Consider the following 19,678-nt stretch of genomic DNA (forward strand, 5'->3'; position numbering starts at 1 on the left):
TATTAATTCTCCATGGTTCTCTGAGGGTTTTATTACGCTGATGTCGGCCCCCGTGTCCACGCGGAATGTGGTATCATCGTAAGTTTTGTATAATCGTTTATCTTTCTCTAACGTTTTTTGCAGTGCCGTCTTGAGGGGGGCCGAAGTATCCTAATCTGAAACTCCATTTACTCTCCTTGACCTTTTGGTTTTTTGTTGTTTCGGCTCTTCCTCTTTAACTTCTCGGCTGCTAGTGGTTTCGTTAATTTTAACCCTTCCAATTTTTGATTTGGGTTTTTCCCTATCTCTTCTAATTCGGGTTTTTTCCTCCTGAGTCAGTCTGTCCCATTTCTCAGGGCTGATATATGTACCACTCCCTCTGCTGCTCTCATCTTTGTTTATTTTAGGTCTCGACTGATCTCTGCGCCTGTCACCTTCTCGATTTGTGTTTCTGCGATAGTTATTCTCCCCTATATTTTTCTTTGTCACTGTTTTAGGGTTCGGGTTTAAGGTTGGCCTTCTCTCTGATTCATATCGATTATAAGGCCTTCTTTCGCGCTCTGATTTCCTAGTCTGGGTTTTTGTTGTAGGTTGTTTTTCACTTGATTTAACCTTATCACTTTGAATTAATTCAGTTTTACGATCATACTTAATCAGAGCTTTTTCCAGTTCTTCTGGAAGTGTCTCGGGACCGTACAAAAGAAACTCTCGGGCTCCTGTAAGGGCATTATTTTTTACCCCCTTAAAGATAAGTCGAAGGAGCCCCTCAACGCCCTGATGTGCCATTTCCTGACACGCTGACAGGGCACCTACAGTGACCCATTTCTCCTCAAACCTTTTCTGTTCTAATTCTTCTTTGTTTGTTGGAATTAGACCTTCTAGAGTTTGTGCTAATTTTCTACCCCCATGAATCTCAAACTCAGCGAGAATGTATGTGTCTATCGAGGCCTAATTTCCTAACTTTTTCCTTCACAGTGATGTTTTTTAGCTTGGCCCTTTTGAGTATACGCATTTCCTGGTCACACTTTAATAATTTCTCTAAAGTGGCTCCAGTTTTCTCTAAAGAGACTTCAGGCTGTTTAAGAGGCCGCTTTAGCCTGCTGGGGATTTTTGGTCTTTGCCCTGGAGTTCCTAGATGTAAGGCTTCCAAGTGCTGATTTAACTCATGCACTTTGGCCGTACGATCTCTGTCAGAATCATCCCTTTCGTCTGCCTCGGCAGCGGTAGCCGCCTTTTTGGTTTCTAATAGCGTTTCTTTCTTCCTGCTCTTTGCGTGAGTAGGTCGGTATGATTCTTTTCCTAAATTAAAGGTTTCATAATTACTGCATAGCTTTAATTTAGGGAAGGGGTTTTCAACGGGGTCTTTAGCACCTCGGGAAGTGGCCGTCCTTTTTAATATCGGCCACTCCGGGTTCGGTTCTCCCCCTGCAGCTTCTACGCTGAGCTCGTCGGCCGTTTGATCTCGTCCTATTCTTCGTTTTGACGGCCCCTCGCCTGCCGCTTCATTTTGATTTATACTTTCTGCCATATTTCTTAGCACTGCGCCATCAGGATGGCAAATCATCCATGTCTTAGGCCAGTTAGTCTGGGTTGTTTTTCTTAGTAGTGCCGTTACTAGGCATGCACCTGGCTTGACTTCATTAAATCCGAACTCTTCTCCGGATATTACGGGCATGGCTATAGTACGATACTTGTTTTCTTTAGCACACGCACATATTTTGTCAATTAATATATCAGTGGCCATTAGGGCTCGTAATTCTTCCTCCAGATCATGACCCTTTCCTTTCTTGTACCCTATAGCGTGTATTACGGGTTTGCCATTTGGTCCTCCCATTTTTTGTAGGATTATATCCCCCGTAGTAAGAGGGCTGGTTTTGCCTTCTAATAATTTGTCCGATTCGTCTTGGAATCTTTTTCCTGCTTTTCTTAAGAGGGCTCCTGCAACTCCGGTACCGTGACGGAGATTGTTATTAGCGGCATTAACTAGAACATCTGCCTCTTCCTCCAAATGTAGGTATCCTGCCTTCAGAACCACTAAATTAGGTCCCTTAGCGAAATATAACCTGAGGGGTCCCTCAACTTCGGCTATGGCTTCCTCCCTAGGGCTCTGTAATGCTTCATAGAGTGGAGCGTTTGGTTCGGCAAGATTTACACTCATTTCTTCTTGAGAAATGACACTATAAGTTACTGAGCCTTTCTCTGATTCTTCTTCAGAACCATCTTCAGCTAGGTTGGCCCAACTTTTCGTTGTTATCCCCTTTATTTCCTTCCCTGCTGAATTAAAGACTCTCACTTTTGGATTTTCCTCGTTACCTCCTTTATCAGAGTATATGAAAGTTGGGGCTTCCGCTCCTTCCTGCACCCTCAAATTAACCACGGGTGCAGTTTCTCTGACTTCTTGCCAGGGTATGTCCTTAAAGCCACATTTACACTTAGTAGGGTCAGACCACTCTATCTTTCCTGCAGTGTCACTGGTAACTAAATCTATAGTCACCATTAGGCTTTCCATTCTTAAGTGTTAAAGTTTCACTTCAAACTTCTTATTGTTCCTTGCTACACACCCAAATTGGTGTTATATTCAGATTTTTAGGAAGTGCCTGCTCGCACTTCCCTGTGACATGTGTGGCCAAGAATACAATGCCCACCAACAACATGACCCGAAGGGAGCAGCGGTTCGAACCGTGTTGAAAGTACACACCGAAAGCTTAGCCACCCATGTGTTGCATGTAAAAGATGCAACCCTTTCACAAATCTGTTTGATACTCAACTCCCTTATTTTCTGCAAGTGTTTGGGTTCACTTACTCTCTTATTTTCTGCAAGTGTTTGGGTTCACTTACTCCCTTATTTTCTGCAAGTGTTTGGGTTCACTCTAAACCGGTTTATATCTCTAGACTAACTCTCCCCACTCACGGGTCTTTGAGTTTTCTTAGCAGGTCTTCATATGAGCCTGCGCGTGCTAATTTATTACTCAGGTCCTCTGGACTCTGCGAGTGATTTGTGTCCAATGTCAATCCCTCTGACTTATGGACAATGTCAGTTCCTCTGACTTCTGGACAATGACAGTGGCTGTAGTATGTGGACTTTGGCTATACGCTTTATCTGTCCTGAAAAATTGTCTTTATAATTTCCTTACTAGCGAAATGCCCCACACGTTGGGCGCCATGCTGTATTTTTATACCGCTGTAAACCTATATGAGAACTTCTCAACCCTTATATCACACATTAGTATTATATATTACTCACCTGTTGCTTTACAGGGTAGTTGAAGTGGTAATAGGGTCCTCGGCGGTGTCCAATCCAGCTCAGTCTAGGATCCGTTTCACTATTTAAGTCAAGATGTATCTAGGAAAAATCACTATTTTGAATTATTACACTATTTTTGACATATTTTGAAAGGTTTTCGAATCACCAAAAATTATGGTTTCGTTTTACTCAAAAATTCTCAGAATAATACAAAGACAATAAATTCAAAAAAACAAAAATAACAGAAAAGCGTATAGGTCTTCACCTCGGAGTGCGGCCCCGTAACACAGGAAACAGAAACATTTATATGGTTTAATTGGGGCCGTCTTTAAGATTTGGGGGGCAGTCCCCTTAAAGAAATCATTCCTTATTAGGAAGCTTTTACGGTTCTTATGCTAAACACAAAGCTGCTTACTTACTCTAGAATTTTCCCCCCAATAAGTTTGCTAAAAATCTACCCGTTTTCTCACCTACATGTGTTAAAACCACGTCCTACCCCTGGCCTCTCAATGGCCTCTCAGCAGACCTATTCTTTTCTATGTCTAAAGGTTACAGGGACAGGCACCAGTGTGGTTTCACCCCAGTTTAAACCTCTCTAATGCTTTACAGAAATAACACAGGAAACAGTAGCTCTTTAACTGACAAAGCGAGTATGCATCAGCCATGCAAGCTCCTTCTGCTAGATTGACATTTCACAAATAGGACATATAAATTGTTTTCCCCTTAAAAGCTCCTTTGCGGTACACAACAATCGTTTATTAAGCTTTTCCATCCGTTTGATGGTCTTTGTCATCTGACAGATGAGATCTTTCCTCTGTCTTCTCAATTGCTTCTTCTTTCTTCTTTTTCTCTCTTCTCCTGGCTTTATGCAGTTTTCTGGCGTGGTCCTTTTGGAGTCTGTCCACTAAAAGATCGTCCATAAATATTTCAATTTTATCAGTCTGATCCGTCTGTTTTGAGATACATAACTCACCAAGAAAAGGTAATGTGAGGCATTTATCAGAAGATTTCATAGTCTCAGTGCCATGCGACACTACAGTTCACATGCTGGAATATATCGTTGTTGTTTCATCTTCTATTTGAACTTCTTCAGTGTTTCATCTATTCCAGATCTGCACACAGTTCATTTCCTCAATCAACTTCAGGTGCATCCTGGGATGCTTTTTAAACTATTGAGTTCATGTGCTGCACACTTGCTGGAGACTTTTCTTAAAATAAACAAATAAATACTGTTAAATAAATAAATACTGTTAAATAAATAATTAATGTTAAATAAATAATGTTAATTAAATAAATACTGTTAATTAAATAAATAAATACTGTTAAATAAATAAATAAATACTGTTAATTAAATAAAAGGCTTGTAAAGACATCTATAATTAGTGTGTGTGTGTGTGTGTGTGTGTGTGTGTGCGTGTGCGTGTGCGTGTGTGTGTGTGTGTGTTTGTTTCTGGTTCTTACAGATAAACCTGTTCTGACTGTAAATCCTGAAAAATCACAGATATTCAGAGGAGAGACTGTCACTCTCACATGTGATGTTCAGGGGACAGACTGGACATACGGATGGTTTTGTGGTCGTGATGTTCAAAACTTTAATAAGATGAAGTATGTCATTAACAATATTAGTGAACGAAACAACCAGAAATGTAAGTGTCGAGGTATCAGAACATCAAGGCCGTTCTCCTCTGATTGGAGTGATGATGTCACTCTTACTGTCATCGGTGAGTGATCGTCTGTTACATTATAATCAAATGCATCAAATAAATGTGTAGATGTAATAATTCAAAAGGATCTTGATGGATTTGCAGTTTTCCAGTTTGATTGATTACACTCTTAATTCGTGTATTATTATTATTGAGCAATATTTACTTGTGTTTTATACAGAGAGACCAAAACCTGAAGTGCGTGTAAATCCAGATCATCATGTGTTCAGAGGAGAGACAGTCACTCTCACATGTGACATAGAGACACAAACACACACTGAGTGGAGATACAGCTGGATTAAAGATGGACACATTCACTACTCATACCCATCGACTCAAGATCTCAAGATCAGTTATGTGTATGTGTCTGACAGTGGTAAATACAGCTGTAGAGGAGAGAAAATCAGAGACTCACAGAGATCAGACATCAGTGATGCTGTTACACTGACTGTATCAGGTGTGTGTTCACATTCAACAAACACTGCAGTGATATTTACACACACATGAAGAAAAAATACATGAAAAAGACAAAAACACTTGAGGGAGAAAAAAAAACATGACTAGAAATTGAGAGAATATTCTGGGTTTAATACAATTTAATCTCAATTGACAGAATTTGTAGCGTAATGTTGATAACCACAAAAACTATTTTGACTCGCACCTCATTTTCTTTAAGAAAAGCTCAAATCGAGGTCACAGTGAGTCACTTACAATGGAAGTCAATGGGGTCGAAATGTGAAGCTTAAAATGTAAAAAACACACATTAATTATTCTTTTAAAATTCATCCATTATTTAAGATGTAAATTAGTTTCATCATCAGTTTTACAGTCATTTTAGGGATTTTAGGTTTGTTGACATTATATCGTCATGGCAATGAAGTTTTATAACTTTACACAGATGCGGTAAATAAATGTTTTATCACAGTAAAATCATGTTTACACAGATATTGTTTATGTCGTGTGTCTATACTTCTGAAACTGAGAGTATTTTAATGTTTACAGATTGACCCCCATTTACTTCCATTGTAAGTGTCTCACTGTAATCTTCAGTTTTGCTTTTATTAAAGAAAAGGAGGGACGAGTCAAAATTATTTTTTGTGGTAATCAATATTATTCCTCAAATGCGTCGATTAGGGATTCCCCCGACCAAAGATTTTACTAGTCGACTAGTAGTTGTTAGTTTAAGCCATTAGTCGACTAGTCGCACGTTTATGATATTAATGTAATTTCTTAAATATATATATTTTGGGGGCATCAGACAATGGTTTGAGTTCCAGTTCTGAGAAAGATTGTTATAGTAACATTTCTAACACTGATCTACATTACAGAGAAATATTAAACCGTAATAATGAGCCTCTAAAATATACATTTTACCAGCGCACGCATGAAGCGAGCTGCAGCGACACCAGCAGAAGCTGTGATGATGCTGAATGTGCCGGAAAAACCAACAAGGAGTCTGTCTGAACATTTATAGAGAGAAATGCACATTAGTGTTGTGCCGACAGACGAGGATCTCGACGATGGTCAATAGTGATCGCCAATAGCTGAAGATGATATTTGGCTCGTTTCTCCATTAATGTATAAAATTATTATTATTATTATCAATTTAATGTAACAAATAACTTGCCCCGCAGCACACAGACACACGCATGAAGAAACACTTTATTATATTATTAAAGATGCAATATGGAAAATTTTTCATGAAATATTTGCATTTTTTTGCCAATGTGTGAACGGCTTGTACCGCAACATAAAAAAAAATGTGCTCTTCCAGGACTCCCTAGGTTGCCTATTAAAGCCTGTAGACTGATTTCCATGCGCTTTTCCCGGGAAAATCCAAAGGATGTGACATTTATGCACTCCCGAGAGCCTCAGACAGTAATATCTTCTCTTCCACTATTCAACAGCAACAACAGATAGTCTGCAACACTAGATAACGTTATCTTAGAGATGAAATCCATCAAACGTCCCGCACAACACCGACTCATACACAAACTCTGAGTAAGACAAAAAAAAAATTATATACTGAATCCCGCCTGGCTAAGCAGAAACGTGATCATGGTCGAGCGAAAACTAGAGAGAACATCAGCATTTGATTAATTACATTCATTCGGTTTTGGGGATCTAGACCGACCCTGAATTGGCGTTCTTCTTATTGGACAGGTAAACTTACAGAACTGCAAATCATGTGAAATATAGTAACATATGATTGATCCGTGTCATTTTAGCTAACTTGATCTTGTCTGCTAACGTTGAGGAATTGCAAGATACCTTTCTTCATAACTTTCAAATAATTTCAACGATCTTCTCTTTATACTAAATGTCAGATTAATGTCAATGTTAATCTGTAATTATTCAGTAAAGTAAACTACAATAACACATTAAATAAATGCTTGACAATGTTCAAGATGATGTAAAAAGCTCCATTCATTAGTGTAACGTAACTTGGTTATAAGCTGGCTAGCTCGCTAACGCCGACATAAGGTGCATACACACTGACAGCGACTCCATACCGTTCATTTTCAATGAGAGCACAGCGACTTCCGGCGACACAAACTTTCGCGACTGTTGGCGACTAGATGTGGGCGTGTCCAGCGACGCGACAAAGTTGAGACAAGTTCAACTTTATTCAAATGAAGAGCGACTAACGGAAGCGACAGCCAATAGGAGAGAAGACGGGAGAGCTCACATGATCCTTCTCTCTCTCTCTCGCTCTCAGCTCCTGCAGTAACGGAAAGATGGATGAAAGGCTAATTCTTGCTGTTAGAAATTTTCCAGTGCTCTATGATATGTCTCTTCCCACGTACAAGGACATTTTTAAGAAAAATACTGCATGGAAAGGTGTATCTGAGATCGTGGGGATTTTGTGGACCCAGACAGACCGGCATTTGCATTTTCGCCACAAATAAACAGCCGCTATGGCAAACAGCACGCCTGGTTTCTCATTCATCTTTGATATAAAGCATTTTATGTACTGATTCCATTTATATTTAGACTTTTCCCTCCAAAATGTTTGTTTTTAGTGGCAAGAAAAGAGATTTGCTGTCAACAGCAATGGAATGACATCCGTGAATGTCATTTATAAACGTTACTAGGCAACCAGTAGTGGGAACACCCACTAGCGACTTCACCGCCAGCCACTGGCGACCTGCAGCGACAAAGTCTCTGGCAGTGTGTACGCACCTATAGTCTCTTGTATAAATGCAGTCAATGTATCATGTAAAGAAAAGTGATTATTTCAAACTACAGTCTCACATAGACTGATATCCACACTTAGTTTTATCCTGTTCCAGCACTGGAGAGTCAAATATAATATACAGTCTCAAAGTTTGTAGTAAAACATTCATAACTGTGTAATTGTAATTATGTTAATATCTGTCAGCATGATGTCGGTGAATCACGTTCAGTCTCTTTGTACTTTACTTCATTGTTTTGGTCGATGCTCGTGTCTCTATCCGTGCGTTCAGACCAGAGGCGGCGAGAGCGTCAAAATTCGCTCTGCCAACAACGCTATCGAAAATTCGTGGACGCTCTGACGTATTTGAAATAGGCGGCAACGTTCGTTGAGTGCTTGGTTTTGTGAACTATATTTAAAGGGGCCACAAAACATCCAGACATGTCGACCGGTATCTTTATTACGACATATCACAAGTAGCGTATATCCTCATGAAATATTTTAATATTATATAATATTATATTAACCTTAATTTCCACTTCCTCAACTCACCTGGCACACCAATAATTTCAGACACCTTTGTCCACTCATCGTTTTGTTATTTTATTTATATCCCTGTAAACAAACAGGGACAGATCAATTATTACGGGAAAACCCACCGCGGCAATAATCAGTTTCTCCTCCATTTTGTTTTCAGAACTAATGTTTGGTGGGAACCAAAGTTTACACTGTTGTGTTCTCTAGACTTCGCTAGAGCGGAGCACTTCTATACTCAATAGGTTGCCGCCGAAACGCGTCAAAGCTCATTACCATAATGTTGCCCGCACTTGAACTTTCCTCTGATGCCAACACCGCCCAAGACTCGCCGTGCCGCTTCTCACCGCCGAGAGACGCTGACTGTCATAGAAAATGAATGACTTCCGGTCGATTTGATGCTCTCGACGCGTCTGGTCTGAACACGGTATTGAGTGTGTGCGTGATCACTGGAGCTGCTGCAGTTCACTTAACGGCCACAGGTGTCACTAATAACACGGGTTTCTGAGTCTTACATACTGCACCTTTAAGAACAGATGACAGAAAATCCGTCGATGCGCATGTATGACACGCTGTTTGTACGGAGGCGTGCGGTCTCCTGGAGCACACGCGTGTAAAGGATTCTCACTCTTTCTTTGTTTTATTTTTTTGCAAGAACAGTATCATCTATGAGTGCTGCAGATGACCTCAGACATCTCAGCTCAGTTCACTTTATTTCCACAGAACAGTTCATTGTGAACGCAACTCTGCAGACTCTGTGATTAAAACAAAATAATACAAAAACATGATGTATTTCTCCAGACTATTAAATTCCCGTCTGGAACAACACATATTTGAATTGCACTTAATTTTTACAATTTCATTTTTAGTTAAAATAAAAAAAAAAATGAAGTTTCAAGTTTGAAATCAAGGTCTCTTGCTTTATTGTGGCTTGAACACCATGATTGAACTGAACTTGTATTAAATCCAGAATATTCCTTTAACTTATGAATCACAATCTGGCGCTGCAGTCTGATACACTCATGATCAATAATGTCTTGAACACACGACTGAGACTGATACACTCATGATCAATAATGTCTTGAACACACGACTGAGTCTGATACACTCATGATCAATAATGTCTTGAACACACGACTGAGTCTGATACACTCATGATCAATAATGTCTTGAACACACGACTGAGTCTGATACACTCATGATCAATAATGTCTTGAACACACGACTGAGTCTGATACACTCATGATCAATAATGTCTTGAACACACGACTGAGTCTGATACACTCATGATCAATAATGTCTTGAACACCACGACTGAGTCTGATACACTCATGATCAATAATGTCTTGAACACACGACTGAGTCTGATACAGTCATGATCAATAATGTCTTGAACACACGACTGAGTCTGATACACTCATGATCAATAATGTCTTGAACACACGACTGAGACTGATACACTCATGATCAATAATGTCTTGAACACACGACTGAGACTGATACACTCATGATCAATAATGTCTTGAACACACGACTGAGTCTGATACACTCATGATCAATAATGTCTTGAACACACGACTGAGTCTGATACACTCATGATCAATAATGTCTTGAACACACGACTGAGTCTGATACACTCATGATCAATAATGTCTTGAACACACGACTGAGACTGATACAGTCATGATCAATAATGTCTTGAACACACGACTGAGTCTGATACAGTCATGATCAATAATGTCTTGAACACACGACTGATGCTGATACACTCATGATCAATAATGTCTTGAACACACGACTGAGTCTGATACAGTCATGATCAATAATGTCTTGAACACACGACTGATGCTGATACACTCATGATCAATAATGTCTTGAACACACGACTGAGTCTGATACAGTCATGATCAATAATGTCTTGAACACACGACTGAGTCTGATACAGTCATGATCAATAATGTCTTGAACACACGACTGAGTCTGATACAGTCATGATCAATAATGTCTTGAACACACGACTGAGTCTGATACAGTCATGATCAATAATGTCTTGAACACACGACTGAGTCTGATACAGTCATGATCAATAATGTCTTGAACACATGACTGAGTCTGATACAGTCATGATCAATAATGTCTTGAACACACGACTGAGTCTGATACACTCATGATCAATAATGTCTTGAACACATGACTGAGTCTGATACAGTCATGATCAATAATGTCTTGAACACACGACTGAGTCTGATACACTCATGATCAATAATGTCTTGAACACACGACTGAGTCTGATACAGTCATGATCAATAATGTCTTGAACACACGACTGAGTCTGATACAGTCATGATCAATAATGTCTTGAACACACGACTGAGTCTGATACACTCATGATCAATAATGTCTTGAACACACGACTGAGACTGATACACTCATGATCAATAATGTCTTGAACACACGACTGAGACTGATACACTCATGATCAATAATGTCTTGAACACACGACTGATGCTGCTTTTACTCCTCTGATGTGTTTATACTGACATAAAGTCTCTTGTGTTCATCATCTGCAGCAGTGACTCAAACAATATAGAAATACACTTCAATAGATTCTTGTGTCTGAAACATCCATGAACAAATCACTGCATAGAATTTGTTTTTGTTTTTCATATTAAAATAGAGTTTGAGTGTGAGACATCGGATGTCTCAGTCATGATTATATTATGGTTTTTAAAGTGTTTTTCCTGCGTATGTAATACAGTGAGCATAGGGATGAGTCTGTTTCGCATGTCCTGAAATGAATAATAATAATACATTTAAACTTTTTATGATTCAGGCTTTGTTCAAAGTTTTGTGAAAGTAAATAATCTTTAATTCATTAATGTACATCAAACCAAATCCTTACGCCCTTTATCATTTCAGTGTTTGAAAAATCATATTTTAATAAAATCAGGAAATAAAATTGTATTTGTATCCGATTAATCGATAAATCGTAGAAATAATTAAATATTAATCGATTATCAAAATAATCGATAGTTGCAGCCCTAGTCATAAAACTCAAATTAGTGAATGATATGAACATAACAAACCTCGGACCATCATGACATCTACATACTCAGATGAAGCACTTGTCAAAAACACATCAAACGCTCATCTCGACTCTGTTCACTATCGGCACTTTAAACTCACATGTTTCTGAAATATTTATAAATGTAATACTTTAAACATCACATTACTCAGAATATACACCGATGTGAGAGAAAACACTGGAGATGGAAATTAAAAACAGTATCTCAGTGAATTTATCACCCCATATAATTAAATCTTCTCTAAAACTGTCCCATTCGTTTGTGCTGGTTCAGTGTTTGAGATATTAAACATGTTTTTTGGCTGTGATGTCACTCTCCACCTCATGTAGTCCAAGTCGCTCCAAACCGGTGTCGTTCATTTGTGCTGTCAAAAGAAACATCACACCATATTCCTCTATTTGTATTTAACAAGATATCTTTTGGGAGTCGTGAAATCATGTTACACCCCATGTCAATCACTCTCACCCGTCTCCATCGTTTGTGCTCGCTGCTGGTTTGTGTGTGTTTGGTCTCGCTGAAGAACTCATTTTTAACACAGCTTGAATCTTTCATCACATTAATCTCAAACACATCTCTGTCAGGAATAAATCAGATTTGCTCTGAGATTTAAACCAGAGAATAAAACTTCTCACTTTTCAGCTAAAGTCACTTTTTCTGAAGCTAATTTGACCAAAATTGTTTGATAAAATGTCTAAATTGTCCTTATTAAAATCACTTTAACTGGATACTTTAATCTTAAAACAGTATGTATTTATTTAACTGTATTAATTAATTAATTTATTTATTTATTTAACAGTATTAACTGATTTATTCATTTAACAGTATTATTTTATTTATTTAACATTATCTATTTAACATTATTTATTTCTTTATTTAACAGTATTTATTTATTTAACATTATTCATTTATTTAACAGTATTTATTTATTTATTTATTTAACATTATTTATTTCTTTATTTAACAGTATTTATTTATTTAACATTATTCAATTATTTAACAGTATTTATTTATTTAACAGTATTCATTTATTTATTTAACATTATTTATTTCTTTATTTAACAGTATTTATTTATTTAACATTATTCAATTATTTAAAAGTATTCATTTATTTAACAGTATTTATTTATTTATTTAACATTATTTATTTCTTTATTTAACAGTATTTATTTATTTAACAGTATTTATTTATTTAACATTATTTATTTCTTTTATTTAACAGTATTTATTTATTTAACATTATTCAATTATTTAACAGTATTTATTTATTTAACAGTATTCATTTATTTATTTAACATTATTTATTTCTTTATTTAACAGTATTTATTTATTTAACATTATTCAATTATTTAAAAGTATTCATTTATTTAACAGTATTTATTTATTTATTTAACATTATTTATTTCTTTATTTAACAGTATTTATTTATTTAACAGCATTTATTTATTTAACAGTATTTATTTATTTATTTAACTGTATTCATTTATTTATTTAACAGTATACATTTATTTATTTAACAGTATTTATTTATTTAACATTATTCATTTATTTAACAGTATTTATTTATTTAACAGTATTCATTTATTTAACAGTATTTATTTATTTATTTAACAGTATTCATTTATTTAACAGTATTTATTTATTTAACAGTATTCATTTATTTATTTAACAGTATTCATTTATTTATTTAACAGTATTTATTTATTTAACATTATTCATTTATTTAACAGTATTTATTTATTTTACAGTATTTATTTATTTATTTAACAGTATTTATTTATTTAACAGTATTTATTTAATAGTATTTATTTATTTAACAGTATTTATTTATTTATTTAACAGTATTCATTTATGTATTTTACAGTATTTATTTATTTTACAGTATTCATTTATTTATTTAACAGTATTTATTTATTTATTTTACAGTATTTATTTAATAGTATTTATTTATTTAACAGTATTTATTTATTTATTTTAAGAAAAGTCTCCAGCAAGTGTGCAGCACATGAACTCAATAGTTTAAAAAGCATCCCAGGATGCACCTGAAGTTGATTGAGGAAATGAACTGTGTGCAGATCTGGAATAGATGAAACACTGAAGAAGTTCAAATAGAAGATGTTTCTGATTTCATTTGTTAACATGTTTAATTTGTTATAAACATGCTCAATGTGAACGGCCCCTCAGTGTAAGAATAAAACTCTGTAGAAAAGTTTGATCACACTTGTCGATTCTTTATTATTTGTTATGGCACATTATTAAAAAACAATATTTAATATCTTTGGGAAAGTAGTAAAAGGAATGTTTATCAATATTAAAAATACATAAAATCTTTTTTTGTCATTAAAACGTCCCTGAAATGTGAGTAAATGTGATGAATATATGTAACATAGAACTGACCACCACATGTCAACTGAACACTGATCCCAATTAAACCATCAATTTCATTTCACTGTCAAACACTTTATACACATGAACTTAAAGTGTGTGTGTGTGTGTGTGTGTGGGCAGGTTTAAGTGGTTTACGATGACAATTTTTTAAGTTACAAAGTGGTAATTACAAGGCTATTATGCTATAAATGTGGTTTATGAGGACATTTCTTGTGTCCTCAATTTAAATAGCTTAAAAATCATACTAAATGTTTTATTGAAAATATAAAAATGCAGAAAGTTTTCTTTGAGTGTGGGATAGACTCTATAGTTTGCACAGTATAAAAATCATAATGTCTATGGAAAGTCCTCATAATGTGTGTGTGTGTTCAAAACTATAGATGCAATGTGTGTTTTGTACATCTTAAAAATATTTTAAACGATTATTTATTTATTTATTGATCAGAAAGAGAGTGTGTATTAAACTGTAGATGCAACATGTGTGTGTTTTGTAAAGTGAGAGTTGTGTGTTTGTTTCTGGTTCTTACAGATAAACCTGTTCTGACTGTAAATCCTGAAACATCACCGATATTCAGAGGAGAGACTGTCACTCTCACATGTGACATACAGGGGACACGAGTGACCTGGACATACAGATTTCAGTGTGATGGTCGAGATGTTCAAAACTCTAAAAAGAAAGTGTTCAAGTTTACTGCAAGTTACATCAGATACAGTAAATGCTGGTGTGTCGCTAGAAGAACATCTACACAATTCAACACTGACTGGAGTAATGAAGTGTCATTTACTGTCATCGGTGAGTGATCATCTGTTATATTATAATCATATGCATCATCAGCAGATCCACAGTTTTCCTGAGCAACTACTGGACGACACATGATGATTGTAATTGCCTGTTTTGTGTTTCTGGTCTCGAGACACAATGTAAAAACTACCGAAACGAGCGATTCAGACGGAGAACAACAAACATTTAAGTGTTATTTGGAGTCAAAATGACTTTCAGGATCAACTTGTGAAGTTGTTTTCTGTCAGAACAACTCAAATTAGTGAATGATATGAACATAACAAACCTCAGACCATCGCTTCATGACATCTACATGCAAAAATACATCTTCCCTCTTAACCCCGCCACTGTCAAAATTTTAAATAAAACAAAACTAGAAGTTGTGATCAAAGTCAGAATAATTTCAGTGTTTCATGTTGTTTTCCAAAGACATATACAGTATTTATTACAATGGTCTGTATCTTACACCAACATTAAATGAGTACCACTGCTGTTAGTTTTTCCCAGCACATCTGTTAATGTTTTTTAAGATATAAAACTAAAGTTGATGAATGGTGTAAAAAGCATGAATTCCCTCTAATGTGTTTGTTTACCAAAATAGGCAGTAAAGGAGCAAAAGGGGGAAATTTATCTTGATGAAAATAATAATAATAATTTATTTTAAGTCCTAAAACTGCAATCCAAATATTACATTTGTATAGGCTACACACAAAAGGAAGAAAAGGACCAAGAAATTAGAGGATCTTAATATGTTAAATAGTGGCAGGCAAACCCCCCAGGCTTACAGAAATGGTTTAACCCTACTACTCAGCAGCCAATGGAAAAGTGCAACACTCACCCCTTCAAACTCGACAAGTGGCCAAATGGCTCAGAATCACATGAAATCAACACGTTGTTTACGTGTTGTTAACACGTTGTCAGCGCGTTAACAACACATTGTTAACACGTTGATAACACGTAAACAACACGTAAACAAAGCGTGAAAAGTTAACACGAAGACAACGCGTAGACAACACGTTAACAACATGCATACAACGTGTTGTTGACGTGTTGTCTACGCGATGTCTACGTGTTAAAATTCGCGTATATTTGAACTGCCTGGCGTTCCATACGTGGAGCATCTCCTCAGGAAACGGTTCTTTATCCCATGTGTTCACACTGGTGTCCTCACAGGTCTCGGGTGGGATCGGTGTGGGACTCCCACATAGAGTCGCCGACACGTTCCCGAGAATGGAGCATGTGTTATGGGCCAGCAGGCTAAAATGGCCATGGCTGATTTTGCCCCTCACTCCACCGAGGCTCAGGAGGATGTGATGTCATGTGACCCAAATATATATATATATATATATTACTTCTGATTTAAAATATATATTTGTGTCACATGACATGACATCACGTCCTGTACATGAGCATAGAAGATCTAACTTGAAGCGTTACTTTAGTTAAAAACATCTTAATTATTGATTAGTTTCTTACAAACACGCAGCGTTTTGCTTCAGAAGACCTTCATTGAGCGACTGGATCCATATGGATCACCTGCATGCTGCTTAAATTTTACTTTTGGACATTTAAAGTGTTTTGACAGTGAGGACCAGCCGGCCTGATATATCTTTTATAAAATTAATTTGTGGTCATCTGACGATTGAAAGGCATTTTCAACTTGGATAGCAAAAGTGTGAGTAAATGATGAGAGAATTGTCATTTTTGGGTGGACTGTCCCTTTAAGAGAGTTGTGGACTTCGAGCTGGTGCTCCTGTCTTTAAATGTAAGTTTCAAGAATTATACAAGCTGTAAAATGTTAAAGAAGGGTAATATTTTGAAGAAAAACACCACAATGTTTTATTTAGGCCCTAATAATATGTTTCAAATTAGCAATCTTCCACTGTGACAACTTACCCCTCATATGATTCACCATTGGGGCATGTTGTCACAGTGACTTTTTTCCTCAGTTAATTAAATGTTTTAAATATCTTTAGATTCTGACCTTGTGGATAAAGAAAATATAATTCTATAAAATATATAGTTTAATATATAATATACTTGATTTATATTTGCCATGTTTTGAGGGTGAGTAAATTATGACAGAACAGTTTGTGGTGAACTGTTGCTTTAAATGTTTCTGTCCTTTACTTTAAAATCAGTCTGATCAGTTCATTATGTTGCTATTTAAAGTTATTTGCAATGACTTCAGGAACCCTGTAAAATATTATAAATTAATACAGACCTTCAAATGTAGGAATTAATTCCTCAGTATTTCACTCTGTCAGTTTTCACATATTCATCCATCTGTAAGAAAATAAACACCAGTTAAAAGCATCTTATCATTATTATACACATTTTATTATATCCCAATTAAAGAGAATTTGACGTCACATGAAGCAAACAAGCCTTAATTTATCTGTGTTTGGGCATTTCTGGTGATTTATAATGTGTTTTGAGGTCTAATGTACTAAAGAACTGAAAATGAGGTAAAACGGCTCATAACTCTTTAATAATCGTGTGATGAGGGTCGATGAATAACATTTGCAATTAAATGTGAAACTTAACGCAGTTAAAACTACCAGCAACTTTCAGACAAAATACTACATAGCACAGAAATCTTTATTTAGATATTATTTCTGTTAAATGTACAGATGAACAGAGCGATAATTAACTAGGGAAGGGCGGGTTACTTTTTTAAGTAACTTTCTGACAGAAAATCAACGATTGCCGACACAAATTGGGTCAAATCAACCCAGCGGTTGAGTAGAAAAAATAAAACAGCATTTTTTAGAGAGGAAAACACTGGAGACGTAAATTAAAAACAGTCGAATCGTGAAACACTTCTGCGTTCAGGAATAAGGTGGATTTGTGTGTTGTTGAACTTATTACATTTATTTCAATGATTCAAAACTTCATAATCTTCAGATGAACTGATTACAGTCTAATTCTTGTATTATTGTAAAATAGATGAATATTTACTTGTGTTTTATACAGAGAGACCAAAACCTGAAGTGTGTGTAAATCCAGATCATCATGTGTTCAGAGGAGAGACAGTCACTCTCACATGTGACATACAGACACAAACACACACTGAGTGGAGATACAGCTGGATTAAAGATGATTCAGTCAATCCAGTCAGCACTGAGAGAGTGTACAGAATCACATCTGACAAATCTCACAGTGGTAAATACAGCTGTAGAGGAGAGAAAATCAGTGACTCACAGAGATCAGACATCAGTGATGCTGTTACACTGACTGTATCAGGTGTGTGTTCATATTCAACTCAGTAGAGAAACTCTGATCAATAAATAAACTCTGTTTATTAATGACCCAAATGTTCTTCACCACAGACTCAAAGCTCAATCCTGAACTCACATCAGATACTGCAGGAGCTGCACTGACAGGAAACACGGTGACTCTGATCTGTAACATGACTCAGACCGCTGGATGGGACTTTTACTGGTACAAACACACACAGAACTCTGAGAAAAACAAGACAGAAACAAACTCCTACAGAGTCCATATTGATTCAGTGTCTGATGGAGGTCAGTACTGGTGTAGAGCTGGAAGAGGAGAACCAGTTTACTACACAAACTACAGTGATGCATTGTGGGTCAGTGTCACAGGTGAGATAAAACATACTGTATTTTATTTGACTGTGTGTGTAAATTGTGTTAGAGATCCTAAAGACAATGTGACTTGATTTTCTGTCACTCTGTACAATTAATGATGTGATCCTCTTATAAACCTGATCATAGGTGACATCTTTCTGTTCTGAAAATATCAGGTTTGGAAACTCAACCTCTGAGAATACAAAGTAAATCTGCTCGATCATCCTAAAAAAACAATCCTAGACATTTCTCAGTTATGAATGTAGTTGTAAAATCTGTTTCAGCACAACTTTGCATGATGTTTATTTTAGATGTACGAGTGCAGCCAGACTTTTACTTTTGGGTGGGCCACAATACAAATGGATGGGCCAAGTTTTTATCCCCAGAGAAGTGGAACAACAATAAAGTTCTTTCACACTTTCAGAAATCAGAATTCATGCATTTCTGAACTATCTTATAAATCTATATTTGAAGTCAAAGAATAATCTCTAATATTCTGGGTCTAATTTGGGTGGGCACAGGCCCATCCATGGTCAGGTCACCGTTTAGATATATTTAGCTCAAATATTCACAATAGCCCTATTCAGACGGGACTAGTTTTCCCTGAGGAGGTCGGAGAAATTTCTGTTTCACAGACAAACATGTGTTTTTCTCAAACAAGCTCTGTAAAAATTGCAGAGCAAATTATCTACTGTTTTCGGCTAACTCAAGTGTCCTCTGAGAAATGTTATCTCATCTGAATGGACAAATAAAACAAATCAAATTATAAAAGAAAGCCAAGTCTTGGAAACTGCTCAGACGTGCCACTGTAATATCAGTGTCAGTTGAGATACTCGTGGTAATTTATCCGCTCAGTTACGAAATGTTATAATGATATAATTCACAGATGAGTTTATTTCAGTGGGATTATTATAAACAGCCACTTCTATAAACTCCTTTGAAAACTAATCCTGTTCGAATAGTGCTAACGTCTGACGTCCAAATATTTTCTCCTCACACTCTAAAAACAAAGGGTTACTCTTTCTACCCAAACACTGGGTTGAGCCTGTTGGGTCATTTATGTGATTATTTTCTCAGTTTTGGGTATTTTTTGTGTAACCCAACCTCTGGGTTATTGGCTGGGTCATTCTTCCAGAATACACCCCTCCCACCTCAAGTCTCTCCAATGCAACAACACAGCTGCTGGGTAACAACATCT

At 36.2% G+C, this 19,678-nt stretch overlaps 2 protein-coding genes across 2 annotated transcripts in view; both read left to right on the forward strand.

The window, feature by feature from the left end:
* LOC127646031 (basement membrane-specific heparan sulfate proteoglycan core protein-like) overlaps nucleotides 1-19,678 on the forward strand; it is a 409,929-nt gene that overhangs the window by 302,651 nt on the left and 87,600 nt on the right. The window contains exons 13-17 of the mRNA XM_052129531.1: nucleotides 4,687-4,944; nucleotides 5,108-5,383; nucleotides 14,636-14,899; nucleotides 17,864-18,133; nucleotides 18,220-18,495. Coding sequence (XP_051985491.1) covers nucleotides 4,687-4,944; nucleotides 5,108-5,383; nucleotides 14,636-14,899; nucleotides 17,864-18,133; nucleotides 18,220-18,495 — 1,344 coding nt within the window. The remainder of the gene's footprint in view (nucleotides 1-4,686; nucleotides 4,945-5,107; nucleotides 5,384-14,635; nucleotides 14,900-17,863; nucleotides 18,134-18,219; nucleotides 18,496-19,678) is intronic.
* The window catches only part of LOC127642915 (titin-like), a 482,588-nt gene that overhangs the window by 71,526 nt on the left and 391,384 nt on the right, over nucleotides 1-19,678 (forward strand). The window lies entirely within an intron of this gene.

This window comes from Xyrauchen texanus, chromosome 1 (genome assembly GCF_025860055.1).
Source record: "Xyrauchen texanus isolate HMW12.3.18 chromosome 1, RBS_HiC_50CHRs, whole genome shotgun sequence".
Lineage (NCBI taxonomy): Eukaryota > Metazoa > Chordata > Actinopteri > Cypriniformes > Catostomidae > Xyrauchen > Xyrauchen texanus.